Here is a 23,527-nt window from a genome sequence, read left to right as displayed (position 1 = left end):
TCCGAAATGCGCGTCGTCTGCTCACAGCTGAAATTCCGGGCAGTTCCGGCTGTCAAAACATATTTTAGGCGGCTAAGTTCACGTTGGTGATTTAAATAGCAGTGCGGGGTCAGTTTTCAAAATTTATTTTACAGCATTCATTCCCTTTCTGATAGAATTCTAGACAGCATCAACTTGGGGATTTAATTTATGGATAGAAGAATTTATAACCATAATTTCTATAGATTAACATTGAAACCATACCGTCCTTTACATGATATTACAAGTATACATGAATACAGAGTTCGCTGGTCACGTTCCGCGTGCGAATGACCTTGCGAATTTTTGAATCGAAGTTAACTTCAGATGGATCTGTCGTTTTTTGCACGTGGCCGGTCTAGTCGTGCGATAATTTGCGGTCAGTGTAGTGTTCTGGCGAGTCAAAAATTCTGTAATTATATTCTTTCCGTGACGCCATCTCAAAGCTCCCAGTCTCTCGTTAACCATCCGCCCCGGCTGACACGTCCTGCTTTCTCTGCTCGCTATCTACCATCGTAAGTTAAAGTGACAGAACCATTTCACATATTTCATTATTTCCATATGCAAGTATACGTTTCGTTTTTCATAAATTTCTCCTTACTCGAAACAATCTTATAAGAAAAATATTTCGTCCAACTTTGATGTGCAAATTTCAATACTTTTTATCCTGTTTGGCTGATGTAACATTTTTTACGTGACCGCGTAATCACATGCGCGTTGACAACTTTTTTATGTCGTAGCGCCCTTCTTACCACATATCATATCTAATGCGCATATCTCGGTCTTCTCAAGTAATTTCATTTGATTAATTCTTGTCTGGGCAATGGCCCTATTTTTTTGATGTCGGAATATTTTGAATTTGAATTTCGATTACTATCATGCACCTGTCATCGCTACTCGCACAATACGGGTGGTAATTGTACAGGACAACAGGGTCAATAATTATAGGGCCCGTGTTTTAGACTACACTGTTTTTTACAGATTGTAATTATACTTTTATTCGGTACGTACATTTTTTTCCAGGCATATTACGCGTGAGTGATGCAGTCGATAAAACAGGAGATTGTTATACTTATTTACTCATACATATAACATCACGATGAGATCGTCAGGTGACATATAAATGCGCGTAATTTTCGGATATCCAAATTTATATTTATCAACAAATTAGCGTTTATAAATACCTACAGTCCGATTTGGCTCTTGTATGTTTAGGCTCGATCTAAATTTATAGCTAGCTTATAAGAGCTCTTTAGCCAACATTTTTTAACATGTGCTCTATACATTATAATATACGCTTTCGGGGGGCAATGAATTTTAAAAATAAGAAATGTTTGATGACTGTCAAATATTTTGCTGCAATGTAACGATGAATTTTAATTTTACATCCTTACTGCTTGATACATATGCTCTGTCCAAACAATGATAAGCCCATTGTATGTATGGTCACAAATTATTATTTTTATTGGGTATCGCAATAAGTCAATCTTAAGCAGACCGTAACAATTGATAATGTTTGTATCAGCACTTTGGATTCTTGAAGTCATTGTATTTGAAATTGATACCAGTGCTATGATTTCTCTGGCTTCTATTTTTCAACTTCAGTATTGTTACACCCATTGTTCGTTTCACATCATCATTATGATATTCCATTACTACTTTGAAGTTCATTTTACAATGTAATTGCAGCTATCTAGAATAAAAAATGCCTACGAACACACAGGAAGGATTTGCCACAAGAGCTATTCACTCAGGACAAGATCCGCTGCAATGGAGCCATTGCTCTGTAATACCGCCACTTGTTATGTCCACTACTTTTCGTCAAGATGCTCCTGCTGAGCACAGAGTCAGTATAATATAAATTTCTTACTTGACTGCTATTTGATTTTCAATACAGTAAAATGCCTCAAAATTTCATAATTGTCTATATCAGCTTGTAGCCTTTGAGATTAGATTAAAGATTTCTGGATATAAACAAGTAATTGAAAGAAATTCTACAAAGATAAATTTTATCTATTTATTATCAAGTTGTTTCTAAATAAACACAGCTTCCTCTTAAACTATAAAAATTACGGAATCAATTTTAGGTAATACTGAAATGCAGGACTTACGATTGGATTAGTAATTTTTGAGTGAATCTTTGAAAATGTTACACAATTGTACCGATCTGTGAAATAATCAACTAGATTTTCTGGAACATGTGTTAGTTAAAATTGGTTGAGCGTTCAAGGTGATCAAGTTATTTTCCTGGTAAGGCATGAATGATGGAGGAAAATACCATGTAGTGCTAATGAGTAATCTGCTCTCTGTAAGTTTTGATCTGTTTGTTCTCTGCAGGTGAAATTTTAGTTACAAGCATTGACTAACATGACGTTTATTTTTTTGAAAATACCAAATTGAGATATCAGGTTTTAAATGTATTATATGTCAGTCACCCACGAAAAGATGATGCATGTTATGCAGTACATCTCTCTTCAATTAAACCATTAATGGCTTAATCCAAAGCTTAATCTATTATTAGAAACTATGTCGCACCAATTTGCCAATTGAAGTAGTTGATAGTAATTAGGCTTTGGATTGTCAATTGTATCTTCAATTGTTACAATTATCATGTAGCTAATTACTTGAATATGTAATTAGTTGCGTACATCCAACGGATATGAACTCAAGTTGTGAACATAAATAAAACAATCTCTTTTTCATAGTAGATAAGAAATTATTATACAATAATCTTACGATTGTGACAAGTCATAGATTCTCGTTTTTTTAGGGATTTGAATACGGCCGTTCCGGTAATCCGACTCGTAATGTTCTAGAAGCTTGCTTAGCTTCAATTGAAGATGCTAAGCATGCTTTAGTATTTTCATCTGGACTCGGAGCTACAACTGCAATTACATCTTTGTTGGAAAATGGCGATCATATTATTTGCGGGGATGATGTTTATGGGGGCACTAACAGATTCTTTCAAAAATGTGCCTCTAAACAAGGCATCAAAGTTACATTCGTTGATGTCACAAGTGTAAAAAGTATCGAGCAAGCACTGCAACCGAACACAAAGGTATTTTTATGCTTTAACTACCGATAAGAAATATCTTCTCAAGTTCTTGCACAACATTTAGATCACTCAAGTTTATGAGACAAGAATAAACAATTTCATGTGGCAACTTTGCTCTTTCAGGTCTTTATAATCTTTGACACATGAAAATTAATTAAATTATTGAGCAATGTCCACATGTGATTGTCATTAGTCATCGGTCGCATCCTCTGATAACCCAGCAATTGTCAAAGAATAGATACTTTTGATCACTTCTTTCATACTTTCAGCAAATGTGAGTACAAGAGAGTTTATCACATCACTATCTAGAGTTATTCGAATTTGAAATTTTCTATGCATATGAATTCAGTGTTCCACCAATATGATATGCAAGAGTTCTAAATACAAATGATATTGCTGGATAATGAAGAGGGTAAAATTCTTCTTCAAAGACTTCCTTTTATGATAGTCATACTAGTCATTCCATTTACAGATTGTATGGTTGGAAACACCCACAAACCCATTGCTGAAATTAGCTGACATCAAAGCCGTATCAGAAATGCTAAAAGCTAAACGCCCAGATATCATATTAACGGTTGACAACACTTTTCTCACGTGCTACTTCCAGGTAAGATTCGAGCAATAATTTATTCCACTTGATACCCGTCAATAGGTTTTGTTTGCAATGATGAGTTTTCTTTATAGCGACCTTTGGAATATGGCGCAGATATCGTCGTCTATTCTCTTACTAAGTACATGAATGGACACTCAGACGTCATTATGGGAGCTGCACTCACAAAACGGGATGATATTGAAGCGAAATTACGCTTCATTCAGAATGGTATGTATTCCGAACTTCTAATCAGTTCACATTGGGTAACGACACTTTTGTCTCATCTACTTTTGTCTTTTGTTTTTGAGGGATATATATTTCAATTGTTGTGTATTATTTAGCAATGGGGATCGTTCCATCGCCATTTGACTGTGCTCAGGTAAATCGTAGCTTGAAAACCTTGGAGCTCAGAATGGAACGACACCAGAAAAACGGTCTTGCGGTAGCAAAATTCCTAGAAAAGCATTCGTTAGTCGAAAAAGTCATTCATCCACGTGAGTATTGTGTCACAAGTTACATATGCTGATTAAAATTTACAGTTTATACGTGAACTAAAACAGTCTTATTTTTCTTTCAGTTCTTCCCTCTCATCAACAGCACGAATTGGCCCTTAAGCAGTCAAGCGGTCACAGTGGTATGATATCTTTTTACCTGAAAGGAGACTCCAAAAAGTTTTTGAAAGCTCTGAAATTGTTCACCCTGGCGGAATCCCTTGGAGGATATGAGTCTCTTGCTGAATTACCGTAAGTCTTGTATCTTCAAACGCAGTCCTGGTGAATAAAAGTCTTTAATATTGAGTTCAAAATCATTCAGGTCTATTATGACGCACGCATCAGTACCAGATGCCGAGCGAGCAAAACTAGGAATCACCGACCAGCTAGTACGTCTGTCCGTAGGTCTCGAATCTGAACAGGATATATTGTTGGACTTGGACCAAGCCTTGGAAGCTGCTCAATGAACTGCCACTCATTTTCTGATGGCGAAGCACATTACATATTAGACAGTAATATTTTATCAGCTTTTAACCATGCTTTGAAATTTTTTGCATTCTTGAAAAGAAATTAGCTTTTTACATGCCAGAATAATTAGCGAAAACAAAAAACTAAAAAAATAGATGCTTTATAAATGCCATGCAATTAGGATGCCTATTTGCTAAGTAAAAAAATTACCTGCGTCAATGATTGTTTGCCAAGCAATTTTAGGTACAATCACTGTACAGGCTCAGATGTCTTCCCTGGTCCTCTGACAACAAAAGTTCGAAATACTTGCTTGAGAAACATATACTGAAAGTATCCCAAGGTAGTTTTGATGTAGGTTTACTTGATGAATTTTTATCGTGGCAGAATCTGTGGGTATTCCACCGATATAAGAAGCATACACTTTGATAATTGTTAGGTGATGAATGATCTTCAAATTGTTGTTGTATACCTACAAATATTTTTTTTATTCTAGCAGTTTATTTCTATTTACTGTACAACTTTGAACTTAGTTGCCTTTCATAGGATACTTTGAAGTGAATCGAATTCACTATGTTAAAGAATAAAATTCATTCTAATGAGGCACTGCGTGTTAAGTATATTATGGTACCGTGCAGTGCAGCACTGTTATATTTGACATTGTATCTTCATACAATAAAAGGCAATCTCTAGTTTTGAATGGGTGGGGAAGACCATGCAATGGTAATTAATTAATGAGCAGAGGGTTTTAGCCGAGTCAAGCATTTGTGATCCGCAGCAATTTCTTTTTTTATTTTAGAACAAATTATCGGCTGCAATTACGATGCGACATATGTGTAATGAGTGAATAATTGTTTTAATACTTTTTAATCCTCGTAATTTATTATTTTATCAACATTCTATTAAAATTTTATGGCTTTGGATCTCTTTCTTTAGCCTATGATATGCTTAAACATATGTACATAAAAAAATTCATGAAGACACGACAAAATTTAAAATCCAGGCCTCACTTGGGTCCCTTATTTTACATCGCTATTCTACTTCTGATTGATTGAAGTTTGCATGATTTAGATTTAACTTTGCAGAAGATTTTGATAACACGTAATTATAAAAGTCATAAAGCATTAATCTTTAACGAGGATTAAAGTACTGTACAAATAATAATTTATTACCGAGTATACATCACTTGAAATAATATTCCATTCCTATTTATTTTATACAAATATGCACTTGTATTTATTGAAGAGTTTACCACATTTTTTGGTCCATATGCATAAATACGTATGATATCTTCTATTGTACATAAATGAGAATAAATTATTTTACCTGTAATTGGGCGTGTTCTGTTGTATCTATGAATAACCTTCTGGCGAGGGAATGAAACAGCGATCGAATACATCGCAGCTTTGAGGTAATTTTTTTTATTTTCAAATCTAGGTCATATTTACAAAAGGTATAATTCGTGTAGAAGACTATGACAGTTGAATTATAAAAAGTTTCTGTGCTCTGCGTATCTCAATACACTTGGTGCGCCATGAGCTACCACAAGTGCTGGAATTCGTTGAACGATACATGATCATGGAATTTCAATGAGAGCGGAAATACTCGCGACAGTTCTTAACATTATGTAAAAGGTTATCAAATAAAATTTGAAGTTATTGATTAGCTCTTCACTCAAATCACTTAAAACTATAATACCGGAAATTGCTACTCTGGATACAGGAATGTTAGCATGTAGAATAGAGTACAATCTATCACCAAGAAATTATTAAGTTTATCCTGTCGTTTACTTAAGTAGATTTGACGATTTTTTTCCATTTATATTACAACGTTTATAATGTCACATAAATGTCCGTGATGATGATTAGTTGTCGAGTTGATTTTACCCTATAAAATTCTCAGGTGAACTTTTTTAAAAAATAAATATTTTAATAAATTATCTCCCGATATAGGCTTACAGCAATCAGTATTCTACATTTTTTTTTGTTTTAACGTAAATGGTTTTTGTTAGATGAAATCTATCAATGTTCTTAATAATCAACAGTCTTGAGCTGAATTTTTTTTAATAATAATAAGTAGACTCTTTTTTCGATGTAAGTACTTTGAAAATAAACTTTTTTCTCAATTTAATACATTTAATATGATGCGCAGTTATAATTTTTTATAAAAACTATTCCAAGTTTGTCAGAACATCCAAACTTTCGACGCATCTTTATACCATTCATAGAATAAAGTTAATAAATTATCATTCTTTCTAAGACAAATACCACTCTTTATCATTGTAGACTAACTTTTGATCCCCGCTTTGCAATTGCTAGCTGCCTTTTATCGTATTGTTGTGCGCGATTGTATAAAAGGACACCGGCAATTACTAATGAGGTTCCCAGAGCCGATAAACCAGTAACTGGATTGTTGAAAAGCAATACCGAAAGCCAGATGAGGAAAGCTCTCTTAGCGGTATTGGCAACGCTGCTCATGAAGACAACAAAAACGCATATATTAATCTAGGAGAAACATGATGTAACAACAATTCGCAGAATTGCTTTGAATCACATAAAATAAACATCTTCGGTTTTTCAAACTTACCTGTGTGTAACGGGACTGATATAGTCCATGAGCACGTAGGCAGTAATACTTTGGAAATGGAAGAACACTCCATTGAGTAAAAATGCGGAGAATAATCTGAGACTTAAAGAGTGGTGTAAGGCTGGTAAATCTACCAGCATTATTGATACAGGAATTTGAACAACTACTGATGCTAAACTTGTGTAAAATTGTAGTTCCGCAGGACTGGAATGGAGTTAAAGAATAATTCATATTACTAGATGTCAATAAACAGCCGTGTAACATATTCATTGAATTAATGAATACAGGTCTCAGTACTCACGTGTATTTGAAGTCATCTCCGCTAATGAGCATTTTTGAATATACATTTTGTAAACATTCAGTTAGATTTGTAGCCATGGCAGCAATAAACCCCCTTAAATCAAAACTTATTTCATTCGCAGAGCAGAGAGCTAATCCTCCCATTACAGGGATCAATGACAAATTTACATATAGACCAGTCTGTTCACCTGAAAAAATTACATTGAGATATAGACTCGTGATAATCAACCTCAGGTATAACCAACAGCTTATCTTATGATGCAAATATTTTGGAATGTGAAATCTTTGTTCATAGGTAAATAAAATGGGGGTATCTCACCTAATAAGTATCTGCTAATAAAAACGGTAAAAAGTGGTGCACTGCTTTTAATTGTTTCGGTGAAACTAACAGCCACATAATTGAGTGCCACCAATCCCAATATGACTGTTATAAATCTAGTGCAACCGACTAATATCATATGTTTATAAAAACCAGGTGGTCTAGTTAACCGAGGACTTGCTCGATACATTCCACACGGAAAATACATTTGAATGAATCCGCAAGTAGCCGTCATCAGCATTTGGCAGGCACCTTATGACAGGAGAATTTTGTTGTAAATTATGATATTTAGCTATTTGATCGTATCTTCTGAATGAAAATTCAGCAACATCCGCAATTGTTCAGATTCCACACACATAAAAGATAAGATAGTGTTATACTGTTACCTAAAATAGTTGGATCACCTTCCATGTACGATAGTATATATTTATTCAAAAATAATGTACATCCGCTGAAGACGTACCAAAGAGTCAAAAATAACATAGCTCTAGGATTAAATAATCCACCTTTAGAATCACTGGCCAAAATTATTTCGTCTTCACGTTTTTTTTTTTCAACATAGGTTTTTGTAGGCGGAACAAATCCTTTAGGTGATTCTTCACTTTCTCGAGGACATTGCATATTGTTTATATGAACAGAGTGATTCTCCATGATGCTAATTGATCTTCAGGTCAAAAAATATCCACATAAATATAAGTAGGTGAATTTTCGGCAGTGATCCTCATGCCGGGCGTAAGTCTGTATGAAAATAAAACATATTTCTCTTGAGTCATACATTGGGTTAGATCATTCAGTTGTTGATAACCTCTTAGGTGAAATTAGACAGATTCGCCTAAGAATATTAGAATATTACTGCTAAAAAATACTCACTCTATAAACTGCCTTTTACTCGTTACGCGTCTTGCATCGATACGCAGTCGACGATGTTTAGTGTTCCAACTACTCCTCCACGGAACCAGTGGAGTATATTCCAGTGATACGAGTGGATACAAATGTCGTGTCAAATTGTTCAGTCAAAAGACAACAGTCCGATTTTGTTGAGTTTTTGATTAAGATTGTACACCAACCCTAACATATGATCAAATATTTCGGTTTCAAGCCACAAGGGAGGGTCGGAACTATCTAGGAGCTATTTCAAATTGCATTGTGCTAAATATTGTTCGGTATTGTTGAGCATTGTATTGCTAACCCGACGTTAGCGCCAGAAATATACTTATCCTCGTACCAAGTATATCTGAAAATGGTGAGCACCGGTGTGCAGGTTGCGAGAGCTTTAAGGAAACAAATATTCTCGTCGCATTTGGGCACAGTTCTACGAAATGGACGTTACAATTACCCCTTGTTTATTAAATACCGGTCTTTCAGTTCCGCATCCGCAGAAATTGGTGTGTATTGAACCGATGTTGTGGCAATGTAGTACATTTCTAATTTTGTAGGTTGACTTCAGCGCGAAATGTGTTGCTTATAGTTAGTTTCATATCACCATCAATTATAAAATTGCTTGTGTGAAGCGTTAATCATCAGTCACGACTGTGATACCCATACTTTGCATTATAGTATGTTACAAATCTATGATGTTTTATGTCATGATAAGTTTAAGTAATGTTACAGAAAATATTTCTTTGGTTGATTTGATAGTCCAAAATGTTAAAGAGGTTTAATACAGTACACAACGAGAAGGTCGTGTATCCCATCATTGTTAGTCTAGCACTAATTACTTTTCGAAACAAACTCTACAGCTAATGAAAGGGACCCAGCACCGCTGTTTTTCAATGAGGATGTTCAGAAACTACTACAGACGTTGACTAGAGTAGATCTGAAAAAAGTTTACCGTCAACGAAAGGAAGGACAACGAATGGAGCCTCCAGAGTACAAGTTTATGACAGACGATGAGCTCAAATCCGCTTTAGAGGAAGCTAAAGCAAAAGCAGTAATCAAGCTCCAAATGCCCCCTGTTGTTAAGCTAGAAGACATAAGTCCAAGCATCATGTCAGTTGACCATGAATTACAAGGCTATGATGAGTCTAAGTTTGTATTCACAGATATAACTTATGGCGTTCAAAGTACAAAGAGAATAATGGTTGTTAGAGATACGGATGGCATTTTGCGAGAGGCAGATCCCAAAGAAAGGCACAGACTCAATCAAATCTACTTTCCTTTAGAAGGGCGAGAAATTGATACACCTAAATTATTTGACCAAGATTACCTGAAGGTAATTAGTCTTTTTTTTCGATAGAAAGTTTGCATTTATTGTCATGACAAAATTTTTGGACCCAATGAGTTTCAAACTTCAAAGCGCATCCATTATTATTGTTTCAGGACTTACTCAGTCGTGAAGAATATGAATTTATTCTTGATCTTGCATGCGTGCAATTTGAACCAAATGCTGCAGAGTACCATGAGATAACTAAAAGTGTCTACGATTATGTAAACAGTATGAAGCACTTTGAACATTTACGATCGACGAGGCACTTTGGTCCATTGGCTTTCCATCTCGCCTGGAGTAAAAATATTGATAACCTCCTTTTGGAGAATATTGAAACGAGTCGATTGGATGATGCCGTATTATTAGTTCAATTATACTACATAGTTAACCCAACCTCCTCTTCGGCCGATGTAAAATTCCAAGGTGACGTATTGAAGTTCATTCAGTGTTACCTGGATACTGAGTCAAACATGAAACAGAAATTGGAACTTGCGATACAATCGTACATTGACCTCGAACATGCGAAGCGAGAAGTTGATAAAGGCATTAAAGAAGCTCAGGGCTTGGACTAAATCTGTAAATTGTAATACCATAATTCTAGATTAATAGTATAATAAACATTACTGTTAAAAAGTCTGTGTGAATTCTTTTAATCACCACGTGATCAAAGGTTTCCGACTATATTATTAGGAGTATGATGTATACAAATAAATTCTGAGTAAAAATATGACAGGATAGGAACGGGTGGTACTCATATCGAAAAATCAAAGGCACGAGCATATTTTGATAGTAACAACATTTGTATTCAAACTGCAAAATAAAGGTAATTTTTCAACTATGTATAAATACAATTATGTTGTGTTCTTCCTAATACTTAATTTTTATTTAGATATTTTTGGTGTATGATGTTAAAATGCCAGTCCATACGACATAATTCTGATACTTCATCGATTAACAGATAGAAGATTTCAATATTATGACCTGACATAAGTATACTACAGTATTCTTAGTACTCTGTGCAAAGGTACGATAGATTATCAGAGAGCCTAATGAAGTCGAAAAATTCGTACGTGACTGAAAATAGGTAAAAAGTTTCTGTGACCCATTCAACTTGAAATCAAATTGTAATTTATGTTACACCAAAGTTACTGTGTACTAAATTATTACTAAATGTGTAGGCAATTAGATGTAAGTATGTAGGCCCATTTTTTTTTTCTTTTCTCCTATCAGATTCGGAAGACAAAAAGCCACAATTGCATTTCAGTCAGTAATTATAAAAACTAAGCTATACAAGCCGATATCAACTCCCAAGCCCTTTCAAACGAAACCATTAGTCTATGAATCGAGTAGACCATGAGATTCGCTATGTGAACAGTGCACGTTTTATGCTCTAGCATACCGAAGATTCTACAGCCTACCATAGTGTTCAATGAATATGTATGATATATTTAATATAGCAGTCTTCAAATTTACGTAGTCTTTCAGTTGATGCATTAATTAAGTTTACAAGAAAAGTCAAATTCATAGCTGAATAGGAATTTCGAAATCGTAACAGTATCAGAACACAGTAACAATGGAATTCTAATAAAGTTAATTATTGACGGCCACCAATTTAATAAGCAATATTATTATTTGTTTCTTCTTTTGCTCTAGGTAGGAAAATCCTTATCAGTTCAGCAGAGTTATGCTGACAGAACATAATATGATCGCGATTATTAGATCAGAAATTAGCATTGTAATTTTTTAAATGATGATTCATAGAGATGAAAATATTCCAAAATATGCGTCTAATTTAGAATAGAAAGAATGAAACACAACGGTAGATATCTGCAAAATTATCGTTTGTAATGGCAAATTAGTTCTGACATCCTTGTAGTTCCTTGTAAGAACATGATTCAGAGAATAATCGTAATAGAGCGTTATGATATTATGGCTAACTGCAGATGTTATATCCTGCTGATGAAGTTAATCAAATATTTAAGCGTTGAGTTTTACGTAGTTTTGGAATAAAAACTGTTAAAAAGTTTCTTTTGTTGTTTTAATTAGGGGAAGAGTGACTATCAGTGTGTCTTGTATCGATGATTACATAAAAATCTTATTTCTGTACGTTGAATAACTTATATAGATCCAAACAGCACTGAATCAGCGATGGATATTTTTTTTTTTTTTTTTCTTACTAATAAACGAACGCCAATCGTGTATCTAGAAAAACTTTCGGACAAAATGAGATTAGCCCAAAATTAGATGGATGTTCAATATGCAAATTGATCTTATTGTATATGGTATGCGACAAGATTTGAACTGTGATGTTTATGAAGTAAATTTACACAATTTTTCAAGACCGGAGACGCAAAGCACGATTGGGACCAGACAGTCTAGTCTTTCCAGTCTGCTCTTATTAAAATACCGCCAATAGAGCTGTTATACTATCAGCATAATGTTAGTTATTTTTTCATAAATATGACACAATATACCCTGTTTCACTAATATTCATTTAATAGTAGCATTGAAAATTTCACAGTGCCATTTGTTCGATCACTATTTAACAGTAACATTATTTGTTGATATTTTGCTAATGAAAGACAACAGCGAGATCAATTCTTCTCAATTGTCTCAAAACAACATGAGCGCTACAAGCAAGACTAATAATATTATCAGACTTTGAATATTGGGCCTTTGTTCGCGGGTAATAATAAAATATGTAAAACTCTAAATATTCTCTAAGTAGGTATTAAATTTAGTAAATACGGTTAATTATGTACAATAAACATCCTCACGTCATACTAAAAAATGATTAGCCACTGCGTTATCAAATTTTCTGATTGGTCAAGTATCGTACATTAGAGCTTAGAGCTTTTTGCATCAGAGCTTCTATAAAACTCGATTCATTGATTAGTTAGTTATAAAAAAAAGATACGTTCGTAATTCCTACTACACTTTGAACTCTGTTCGACTGCCATCTACGTTTGCGATCAAATTATGGATAATGTTGTCTGATTTTGACAGCGTACTCCCAATCTGTTACAATATGATTGAGACCATAATAAAATTTCAGTACACAAATGGTGGTGATATCAGTGTGCACATAACAGAGAAATGCATGAACACAGTACGAATGGACATGCAACTTCACACACTTATGATTGTGCTTTGGAAGTCATTCAGCCAATTTGTGTAAGTATATAGAGATTTTTCAATAAAGATTAGACGTTTGATAATTGGATACTATTCTTCGAATTGTCATATATTTTCGATTATATTTATCGATATGTTTTCAGACGTAGTGGTGTACACCAAATTAGACGAGACTCTACTTTTTATGAATGTACGCAGCACCGATTTCCATGTTTTTCTTCATATTAACTATATTCCTGTACAATACTGTAAAACTTCATAGGCATATGATCCTAAGCTGTAAAATTCATCTATTTAGCCTTGATCTTGCATATCATGCAAAATTTTACCCCTAGATAGTTTTGTAGTTTTTTTATTATTTTTCGTTCCAACTTTTTTATTTATGTTATTGGTTATTGTATCGTTTTTCCGTTATCACAGATTGTTTTCGGTGGCAGGCCTCATAGCAAGCTCAGGTCCTATAGGCCTGTGATGGACTAGTGGGGTTCGACAGGGTCCAAAAAGACCCCATGTGAGAAAATTTAAGCCAACATCATGTCTCCAGTGTAGGAAAGAGTTTTGTAAGCACGAAGTAAGCCACATCATAGTTGCTCCAGTAAGCTGTGTGCGCCGTTACTGTATATAAGTAGTTTCGCCCTAAGCCAACTGCTCGTAGTACGTAATCCAATCTTGGTTTCAATTCTAATTGAATAATAACAATCGTTAAGTTCACGTCACCGAATGAATCAAATCTCATTTCCTGGGGACATATGAAACAGAGTTTTTACCTTGATCAGGATGAAACGGTGGATTCATATCCGGCGTTGGCAAAGATCCTCCATCTTTTGTACTCCAGCCACCTCTCACCAAGCCCCAGAGACTCCATCCTTTGTCCGTATTACGAGTTGGTGTGTCAACCGGACTTTCATCCTTCTCATCGCTTTCTCCGACTAAAAAGTGACGTAAATATTGGCAAACCAGTTTTTTCAACTAAATTTTTCATCTTACAAATATCGGTTTTTCAGAATACATAAGAATATTACCTGTGGCAGGTGGATTTGCATAAACTGTACTGGATGAAGATGGAGATGATTGTTCATATTGTTGGCCGTCGACTCCGCCATATGGAGGTATGACCACTGGTTCTACTCTGCTGTATCCCCTTTCTAACAGAGGTTCCATTCGATAGGCTACCGGGTCTGACCAATGAAAAATATTGTAAAATCTCTTGCAGAGATCTTGTGGCATCACGCCAATTCTGTTGGATGGCGCACGTGTGCGGAGAGCTAAAAACACCGACAAAGGGGATCCCAGACAAAAAAGGTTTTCAATCTGCGAACAGAATAAATCACCTATGCCAATTTTCGTGATTATAGAGCAGGGCAGTTCTTTGATATCCTGTCTTTCACTGAATTCTCCTCAACTTACAGGAAATTGTAAGCCTTCTGGTGAAACTTCTGACGCCACTGGTGATGGCGGTCTGTTATCTGGTCCCATCCATCCGGTCACTATATCATAGACAATTACACATCCTAAAGAATGTGCTAAAATTGATACTTTCCCTTTCCAATTCGGATGGCGACTAGCGAACATGAAATACAATCGGTTCAACTCCCTTTGTAGACCTGCTCTGACCTCACCGCCATACAAAGGACTCGTGTAGTAGAGAATATCCATTGCAGAAGTATTTAAGAGGTGCCGAATACTTAGAACACTGTAAGGTGTAATGGCATCCACAATATCTATAAGTTAAATTATACAGAGGTTTATTTTGTCGTTATAAAAGTAGCTAGGTACTACAATACAATGAAAATTCATTTCTGAAATCAAATATTACCTCCATCAAGCTTAAGCGACGATCTCCATTCTACAGGAAAAAATTCTGCTCGATGAGTCAAATTTGGAAAATATTTGTGTTTTAACCAATCCACACACTCCCTGAATCTAGAATAATAAATAACACAAGTATGAATAATGCCACAGTCCTATATCCGGTCCCACAAGGCAATAATAATGCACTGATCATATAGATAGTATAAATGAATATAAAATAGCTAGTTGTCGTGAAAATTTTGGCATTATTTTCTTATTGCCTTTGGAACTATTAACAAAAACGCAAAGACACACACGATGTTGTATTACGAATAATCTTCCCCGTGTCTCTCTTCTGTCCAATACCATGAACAACAAACACTAAGTGATCGATGTCGTGTGGTTTATCTTCCATAATTGCAAGATGCTTGTACCCTCTTCTCAATCGATATCCCGTTGCTGTAACAATTGTTAAAATAAAAAATTAAACAGTGTTGTTGTCATTTCAATGCTGTATACCAGTGGGGCCTTGACGATAGATCGGTCTTCCTTGAGGTAACGATGGTCTATAACAACGCCGATGTACAGTGCAAGCTACTTTCTTTCGAACATTCCCAAGGAACTCTGGAATAAAGGTTCCATGAAATGACCTGCAAATTTCTCGCGATTAGAGCTCACTATTTTTCCGACAAAAAAAATGTGATACATTAGTAGAATTATAAATCATGTAGATATTAAAAACAGAATCACAGGTAGAAACGAAAATATAGTATGCTGATACGAAAAAAAATATTGTAACGAACAACATACGTATCGAACGAATGCAATTACATCTAGTGCCAAAGATCGTAGTAGATTATAGCTTGTTGAAGTTGTTCCAAAATTAATGTTAAAGTGAGCGAGAATTGGCACTTGATTATCTGGCAAACTGAACATTGACTACAAATGAGAGACCGTCATAGATTACTACAATATTAACGATAAATCTTTAAAGGTAGAATCCGAGGTAGAATACCATCAAGTTTGTAATAAATACACAAATATGCGCAGCTTCTGGATTACTTTCATGTTCGTTATTCAAAAAATGATGTTGAAAACAATAGTTCAAAATGATTGAACAAGACTAGACTTTGCTCAATAGTGAGCAATGTCATTAGCGATGATTAACGATCATTGACTGGGCTATCTCAAGGTTATTGGTCAGAATAGAAAGTCAGCACTTATTATTTGTATTATAAAAATGCATTCAAATTTTACAAGTGTAAAACAGAGCAAATTCACATAGATATTTATAAAATTTGATAAGCAATACATAGTTCTAACGAACGTCAGAGCTATATTTTAAATGTGCATAGTTAAACAATGCTAGAAATAGATAATATGCGCGTGCTACGTTGATACAGACAGGACTTCATGAATATTACTGCCAGTAGCCAAGAAAGTGATACAATTTGGTTTCCTTGTCGACTAGTTAATTAATAGATTTGGCATTTTGACCAGAATCGTTATCAGAATTGAGTATTTAGTGATAACGAACTACTGTTTGAAATGTTCTGATAATTTGCTAACAAACACGCATATTTACCTACTGGATGAGCAAAAAAAAGTAAATATTCACAAATTTCAGAAAGAACGGTAATTTATTCTACAACCAACAATTACCGACAAAGACAAGTATAACTTACTTTTGGTGAATCCCAATTTCAGTGTTACGCTACGCATTAGTTTGCTTGGTGTATTTTCACTGTAGAGAGCTACATCATCTACTGCATGCCAATCCACATGGAATTCGGGAAAATTTTTTGTATGAAGAACTAAAACGAAAGTAATTCAATGAAACTATTAGCATTAAAATTTTTAAGTGAACAATATCTGAGCATTTAATACTTTGTCACTGGTCAATAAATATAGGTTTCACATTCCAATAATATGTATCAAGGTCTTTACTCAGATATTGTTTTTGTCTTCATAAAATACAAATATTTCAGAAAGAGACTAAATACGAAGAGTGCGTGTTTATGAATTTGTATGGATAAGACAGTTATAAAAGAACAAGAAGTTCATATCCTGATATATAAGTCTGATTACGTGCCATGGTTTCATTTACAATATTATGAAAAGGTTACTCATGACTCCAGTTTGTAATAAAACTATATCAGGTGAAGGTAGATTCGAGTTTAGACAGAGATGGATTCTTTCATAAAGATTTAATAAAAGATTGCTATTTGAAAAATTCAACCTATCCTTTCCTGAACTTAAAATTCTCACAAAAAGAAGACAGTATTCGTAACTAGATGTAGGACTTTACACTACAATATTAGTAAATGCACATCGAGAAAATAGTTTCGAATATATTCCAATTATTTCAATATTTGATACTCTGTTCGTTATGGGAATAAATTTAAGAAATCCAGAAACACCCAATGGCATGGATACCTTTATAAGAATGTGATGGAGTGCTAGCTGCTGATGTTGAACTAGATTGGGTGGGAGATGATTTTTGAAACAAGGTAAGATGAGTCTCTTCTATAGCCCCTGAGTGTTCGGGTTCCAGAGGTATCCAACTGCCATCATAAAACCATGTACCCCTCATTATTTCCCATTCTTCGCCTTTAACAAAGTAGATAACACAGTGGTATTAACTGAAAATTGTTTCATTTGAAAGTTACGTAATACTCTAAAAGACATACGACTTCATGCCAAAGCCAAAATCATAAGCAACGCAATTCTGATCAAATATTCCCCATGAGAGTACACAAGAGCAAACGTGTAATGAAATTAACAAAACTACAAAACGCAGAAAAAAAAAAATTGTACAAACGAAATAAACACCAGATATGTTGGAATACATCTAGGTTCACATGATATTCCGACGATACCAATAGTTCTGATATACAACCCATAAGTCTAGTAGGTAATTGTGAATGTTGTTGGAGAAAATTAGGTATAATAAGCTGAAGGCCAAAGCAATCTGTGGACACTCATGCCATGTACAACGTTGCAATAGAACTCCAAAACATTCTCTACTTATCAGTATCAGTTCATATATCTTAATTTTTTAGTACTTAACTATAGTTTCAGACTAATACCTATGTATTTTCAAATAGAGAAGAACGTCTCGAATTCCGTGAGATTATTTCCATATATTATTCCCCTTAATTGACGCTAATAGAAAGAAAAACTTATAATAACCGTAGAATGATAAACGCAGCTTGGATTATTCTTTAGAATGATGCTGAGAACAGTTTAAATGAAACATTCCACACGTATAAGTATTTGTAAAAATACTCACACAATGATGATTGTTGTAAACCCACCTGGCCAATATATGGAGACGCATCGCATATTGTCTAATTCTACGTCATACATTCCTCCTCTGACGACTACCCTTTCCATTTTTGAGTCAGAAGTTGAGTTATTGACTTCATTTGTGCAACTTTTATGTCGTCTCCAGACAGATTCAATTCTGAGGCTGTCGTATCCGCAAAATTCCACCCATCTTTTATCCACTCCTTCCTTATAGAACCATCTCACTTTCTCAGGGGTTAAAGGTTCTGCATATTCTGAATCATTCACTTCAATATCCGAGATTTCCTCTATACCATTGTGTTGCGACGAAGTCTCTTGTAGCTCTTTAAATACACAACAAAAAAAAAAGAATTTACACAGGATATCCCCAACGTCTGTAAACTACTATATTAAACAATTCCGGCCGATTTAAATGGTTTCTCATGCACGCAATTCTTAAAATCAATGCAATTCTAAAAGGAGTGAGTGCGTACCACATTTTAACTGACAAATAATCTCAATGTTAAATTTGTAATCACTGTATACACTCTTGAACTCAAGGTTGATAATTGAGAATTCAAAAGATAGGGAATTGGTGCGAATAAAAAATTACCCTAAAGATGAAAAACCATTCATTTTAGAACATGGATAAGAAAAAGAAACTATCAAAAATTGTAAGGTGAAGCTATTTCTTTGATATTCAAGCATCAAACAATGAAGAGAAAATTTAATGACAAAGTAATATTTTCCTTTTTAATTCAAATACAATAGTCCTAAGAAGTTCTTCTAACAAGACTGAAATTGGATTAACTATGTTTGAAAACATAGACACGTGTAGACGAAAATTCCGGTAAATTGGTATACCTTCGGTAAGACGATGTTCCATTTCTATGGGTGTTTCACTGACGACGATGAAGGGATCAACATCGTTCAACAGGTTTTCAGACATTTTAACCTCTTCCTTCAGCTGCTCGGAACGAGGGACGACCGGGACGACCGTGGTTGTCTGTCAATCTGTCAAAGTGTTTGTTTTTGCTTAGCGTGGCGCTGAATATCCGAGAAATGATGTCACTTTTATCACGAGGAGTGACTCAATCAACTAGTAGAAAATTTCTTATTGCGATAGATCAAAACTACTAAATTTTTGTCACTGCTCCAAATGTTTTTCACGCCATTGCGTAGTTTTATGACAGCCCAGTTCCTACTGCTGTACGCACCAAAATATGACATGTAATTGTTGTATTATAGGAGTATATACACATACATATTTTTTTCAATACCCAACTGATCAACACCGCAATGAACGACTACTAGTAAAAAGTACGCACTGTGCTTTAAAACTGAAAAATACAACGGGGTATACACGTCGCTGTGATTTCCACTGTTCACTGATTGCTAAGTCAACGAGGAGCAGAGCTGAGGGCACCTATCTATCTAGTCCGACCGTACACTGCGGAAAATCTTATCTACTAAAACCGTCTGGGTTCGAACTACTCTAGTCGACGGGAAACGCTCATCCCCGCTTCAATGCGATTATGCAACTAATGTTTTGTATGTATATAATATACATATGTATACATATGTATTCTATGTCAGTATGTCCATATGTATTCATCGACGGTTTTTCCTTCCTCCTTTTTTAGTTCTCCGTGAGTCCCTCGCCGAAGGCATTTCGGATAATCTATTTCGATGAGAAAGGCTTTGGACATCTAACGAAGACCTTGAAAAGAGAATTTCTAACGACCTCTTTAAGCTGCATGATATATTCAATCATAGAATAAAATATTGACGAGGATATAGAGCTGAATTATCCTAACTTTGACAACCTCTGCGACCTCCGACTTGAAAACGAGAAAATTTAATGAAAATGTTTGCACGCGACAGCGGTTTTCCCCATCGTAAAATCAGACATGCGCGGCTCCAATTTACGATAGTTTTTCAAACCTGACGTAAAATATAATAAGAAAAAGACAAGACTCGATTCTTGACGCTCTCTGTGCACCGGCCATGCACGTGATATAATGTCAATATTCATCCTACGCTTCCTCAAAACGACACGTGCCTGGCTACGATTGTCTTTATTGACTACACACAAAGAAAACGCATGTATGCATGTGTGACACAAAGAGAACGTATTTCGCCTACCTATACATACATGACAGAAGAATCATTCAATTTTAATTCAAGGCTCACGCCTGATATTACTCAATTCAGGTTGAGCGTGGTGTTACATATACTTTGAGGAAAAAAATTATTGAGAAACCTAACTCATATCTAAATTTTCGGTAAGAAACTAACAATAAGGGTTAGCTAATTGTAAGTTTGCATGCCTGTGTAGAAGATTCATAAGTCTATGATATCGCTAGCACGTGTTTCATCCATGCGGTCAAGCTGTAGATAAAAATTTTAATAACAAGGGTGGTACAATATCGAACTTTATCTCACCGTAACGATGTACCAAACGTTAATGATGTGTCTGTACTAAATCTAATTGCGGAGAAATTTTACGTTTCTAGGAAGAAATAGAATCTTATATTAGATTTATCTATTGCCTCCTCAGATTTTCTTATGCCATGACAGCGTTGGTGAAAATATCGACTGATTAGTAAAGTAGTTTAAGATAAAACTGTTTTTCATAGTCAGATCGTTGGTGTCGGAAAATAAAAAATTCTACATTGAAATTGAAAAGAATTAAGTGAAAACTAACTAGAAAACTTGCAAGTCAATGAGGACTAGAAGCTCCTATGAATCATAATACATAGTTTTTTTGGTAAAAAATCACAAGAATTCAACAAACTAATGGTAAGTTCAATGGGAGATGCAAGAGCTACAATCACTATACTGCTTCGTTGTAAACCAATCTTCAATAGATTCATCATTCTAATTTAGTAGAGAAAAACCCTCGTACCTCAGAGATGTGAAATTTTTTTTTGCATAATTTGGTCATTTATATCATGACCAAGAGATAATTCGAAATACCCTGTGATCGAAGAGCAGCAATTACACTACATTATTATCACCATGATCTTTTTGAAGCTCCGATAGCTACGGTTTTTGAAGCTACGATATGGAAGGAAACCAATTCTCCACATGTTGGGTTGTGAATAATTTTACATTGCAATATTGCCATACAAAATATCTCCTTAGATTCAATGTGAAAATAAAAAAGTCGAATCTCCACTTAACCAAATCAGAAAGTGTAGTCTATTCAAAAACATTAAAAAAAGAAACATTAGAAAAAATTTTCTTATATTTTACATTTATTAATAATATAGACAATATTATAGTAATGTACTTAACGTTAACTTATCTTACATGTGAAGATGGGATTTTTTTTTTAATGTGGACTGGGTGGCGGAAGTTATTCACTGTGACCAGCAGCACGGCGTAACAAGACATATATTTTCTCTTTGATCCAATCCTTGTTATAGGGTGCATAGGTATTCGTTGACTTCTGGTAAACCAAACAGGACAGATCTGTCAGCTGATCAACAAAATCAAACAACTGACTTATGTCATACGTGATAGTAGGAGTGTTTGGGTTTCGTCTTTTTAGATGTTCTTCATAAATTTTGCATACCCCTGCAAGCATAAATATGCATTTTAGGTATTTTTCATTACGTATTTAAATTACCGATGATTCAAGATTAATTAAAAACTTTTCATCATAAACAACTTCGACGTTATTTTATGACTAACATTGTCCTTGTAAGGATTAGATTTGTTGTTAAGTTATTCCTGCTATAATACGATTCGATGATAAACATAAAAATGATTCACACCTTCCATACACTCGTTGACACTTTCATAGTCTGAGTAAGTCCTTGTTTCAGGCCTGGCGCCTGGCTGCACAAGCAATATAGTGTGAGACTGTAAAGAAAAACAAAATTTGGTAAATTTAAAAAATTGACGAGGATTGTTTAAACAAATGGCCGACAACTATAAAAATAGTGCAAAGTGGTAATCAACGAACGTATAAAGATAAAATTTAGTCAGAGCATAAAATTGTAATAAAAACTGAAATTTAATGTAGCATAGTAGCTGTCCAACATATTTTCAAATTGGGAATTCTAAGATATAAAGGTGCGCAGGAGCCCTTAATAAGCTGATATACCAACGTGTAGCTAGCGAAACGATAAACAAACATTGTACTCTATCTATAGCCATTGTTTTAAATTACGGTATGGTCAAAGGCACTCGAATCTCAGTTACTGAATTTTGAAGATTAATATACCGATAAATTTGTATAAACTTTGCACTAGATATTCGAAAAATGAAGTTGTTCTTCACGTCAACGAATATTCTAAATTTGGTCGTCCATTCGTTTTACCCGACACCACGAGTACACTCACCATTTTGTCAGATCACTACCAAGGAATGAAAATGATTCGTAATTTAAATGTTAATCAGAAATTACGTCACTCTGCGTATCCTACGCTATGCAGGATGATATTTTACTTAAAAATCAAAATAATTCGCAACAGTGAGTTTGTGAATAACCACAAATACCCTTTCAGTGTCGGAGCTTTTGAATGGATAAGAAACATAGAATTGAAACTGTGCTTAGTCCACAATTCCGCTGTTCGTTGTTTATGGCGCTCTCAACTCTCGTCGTTTGAAATCAAAAACACGTTTTCATTTCAGGAATTTTTACACCAAGATAATACTTGTTGAGATCTCTATTCATCTCTCATTCTATTGTAATTTTTAGAATTGCATTCAAACCAGCATCGATGTAACCGACTACTACGGGACATGAAAACGTATTTCGCTTTAGAAGTTCCAAAATCTTTCGGCTCTACCGTATAAAACTTGATGACAATAATTGTTGCTAACAATTACCGGAAGCATTGAGTAACTATCTGAAAGCAATATTACATTAATGCGTCATTAAGAATTAATTGATTAAACTAATAATTTGACAATTTCTCGGATGATTGATCTGAGAAAATTATTTCTCAGAATTCGTTTTTTTTCTGACAAATTTCAACCCCACATAATTTAAATGCCTACTTGCGTACTAGAAAACTTGGTACAAACTTTGGCCCTAACATCTTCATATTTTCATGCCTACCAATTGGCCAAAGTAATCGCTTTATACCCTTGGCAATATTTTTTAAATCTGGCATGGGAAAACTTTTCAAGCCATTACTTACCTCCGGAAAATTTTCGATTAGCTGCGTTTTCTTTTTTGGGGCATTCAAATATGTAATGAAATTGAATTTGCATTTTTACATATAACAAATATCCTCGTGTTATAACGGCTGCCGTTAGAAACCCT

The 23,527-nt window shown here is 34.7% G+C and overlaps 5 protein-coding genes across 8 annotated transcripts; 2 read left to right on the top strand and 3 right to left on the bottom strand.

Annotated features, from left to right (window-relative positions):
• The first annotated feature begins 223 nt into the window (after nucleotides 1–223).
• Nucleotides 224–5,953, top strand: LOC105687098 (cystathionine gamma-lyase). 2 transcript variants are annotated; one of them, XR_007278919.1, is made up of 8 exons: nucleotides 224–533; nucleotides 1,708–1,864; nucleotides 2,789–3,076; nucleotides 3,546–3,680; nucleotides 3,758–3,893; nucleotides 4,007–4,159; nucleotides 4,226–4,408; nucleotides 4,479–4,519. XR_007278919.1 is itself a non-coding variant. In XM_012402470.3 (8 exons), exons 2-8 carry the CDS (start codon nucleotides 1,724–1,726, stop codon nucleotides 4,621–4,623), a joined length of 1,164 nt encoding a protein of 387 aa, XP_012257893.1. In that variant the 5' UTR covers nucleotides 246–533; nucleotides 1,708–1,723; the 3' UTR covers nucleotides 4,624–5,953. The 2 variants fall into 2 exon arrangements, 1 of the variants encoding a protein (XP_012257893.1); XM_012402470.3 differs by having other exon boundaries at nucleotides 246–533; nucleotides 4,243–4,408; nucleotides 4,479–5,953.
• A 73-nt stretch (nucleotides 5,954–6,026) lies between these two features.
• LOC105687099 (solute carrier family 35 member E2A-like) lies at nucleotides 6,027–8,838 on the bottom strand. Of its 2 annotated transcripts, none has more exons than XM_012402471.3 (6): nucleotides 8,697–8,838; nucleotides 8,213–8,564; nucleotides 7,827–8,078; nucleotides 7,509–7,695; nucleotides 7,208–7,411; nucleotides 6,027–7,090 (listed from the first exon to the last, which is right to left on the bottom strand). In XM_012402471.3, exons 2-6 carry the CDS (start codon nucleotides 8,475–8,477, stop codon nucleotides 6,898–6,900), a joined length of 1,101 nt encoding a protein of 366 aa, XP_012257894.1. In that variant the 5' UTR covers nucleotides 8,478–8,564; nucleotides 8,697–8,838; the 3' UTR covers nucleotides 6,027–6,897. The 2 variants fall into 2 exon arrangements, with proteins under 2 accessions (XP_012257894.1, XP_048512897.1); XM_048656940.1 differs by having other exon boundaries at nucleotides 6,984–7,125.
• Nucleotides 8,839–9,062: 224 nt separating this feature from the next.
• LOC105687100 (28S ribosomal protein S22, mitochondrial) lies at nucleotides 9,063–10,665 on the top strand. 2 transcript variants are annotated; one of them, XM_048656947.1, is made up of 4 exons: nucleotides 9,063–9,211; nucleotides 9,566–9,815; nucleotides 9,915–10,038; nucleotides 10,146–10,665. In XM_048656947.1, the coding sequence occupies exons 1-4, from the start codon at nucleotides 9,067–9,069 to the stop codon at nucleotides 10,602–10,604; spliced, it is 978 nt and encodes a 325-aa protein (XP_048512904.1). In that variant the 5' UTR covers nucleotides 9,063–9,066; the 3' UTR covers nucleotides 10,605–10,665. The 2 variants fall into 2 exon arrangements, with proteins under 2 accessions (XP_048512904.1, XP_012257896.2); XM_012402473.3 differs by having other exon boundaries at nucleotides 9,566–10,038.
• Nucleotides 10,666–10,811: 146 nt separating this feature from the next.
• LOC105687097 (phospholipase DDHD1-like) lies at nucleotides 10,812–19,692 on the bottom strand. Its single transcript, XM_012402469.3, has 11 exons — nucleotides 19,511–19,692; nucleotides 19,111–19,260; nucleotides 18,276–18,590; nucleotides 17,395–17,568; nucleotides 16,644–16,772; nucleotides 15,276–15,417; nucleotides 14,984–15,090; nucleotides 14,575–14,888; nucleotides 14,190–14,478; nucleotides 13,935–14,096; nucleotides 10,812–13,848 (listed from the first exon to the last, which is right to left on the bottom strand). The coding sequence occupies exons 2-11, from the start codon at nucleotides 19,193–19,195 to the stop codon at nucleotides 13,700–13,702; spliced, it is 1,866 nt and encodes a 621-aa protein (XP_012257892.1). The 5' UTR covers nucleotides 19,196–19,260; nucleotides 19,511–19,692; the 3' UTR covers nucleotides 10,812–13,699.
• A 1,796-nt stretch (nucleotides 19,693–21,488) lies between these two features.
• On the bottom strand, nucleotides 21,489–22,803 carry LOC105687021 (enhancer of rudimentary homolog). The gene is made up of 3 exons (XM_012402330.3): nucleotides 22,599–22,803; nucleotides 22,029–22,116; nucleotides 21,489–21,828 (listed from the first exon to the last, which is right to left on the bottom strand). The coding sequence occupies exons 1-3, from the start codon at nucleotides 22,599–22,601 to the stop codon at nucleotides 21,608–21,610; spliced, it is 312 nt and encodes a 103-aa protein (XP_012257753.1). The 5' UTR covers nucleotides 22,602–22,803; the 3' UTR covers nucleotides 21,489–21,607.
• Between the last annotated feature and the right edge of the window lie 724 nt (nucleotides 22,804–23,527).

The sequence above is a fragment of the Athalia rosae genome, chromosome 1, assembly GCF_917208135.1.
Source record: "Athalia rosae chromosome 1, iyAthRosa1.1, whole genome shotgun sequence".
In the NCBI taxonomy this organism is placed as follows: domain Eukaryota; kingdom Metazoa; phylum Arthropoda; class Insecta; order Hymenoptera; family Athaliidae; genus Athalia; species Athalia rosae.
Note: the sequence above shows the minus strand (reverse complement) of the source record. Positions and strands in the feature narration are given on the sequence as shown.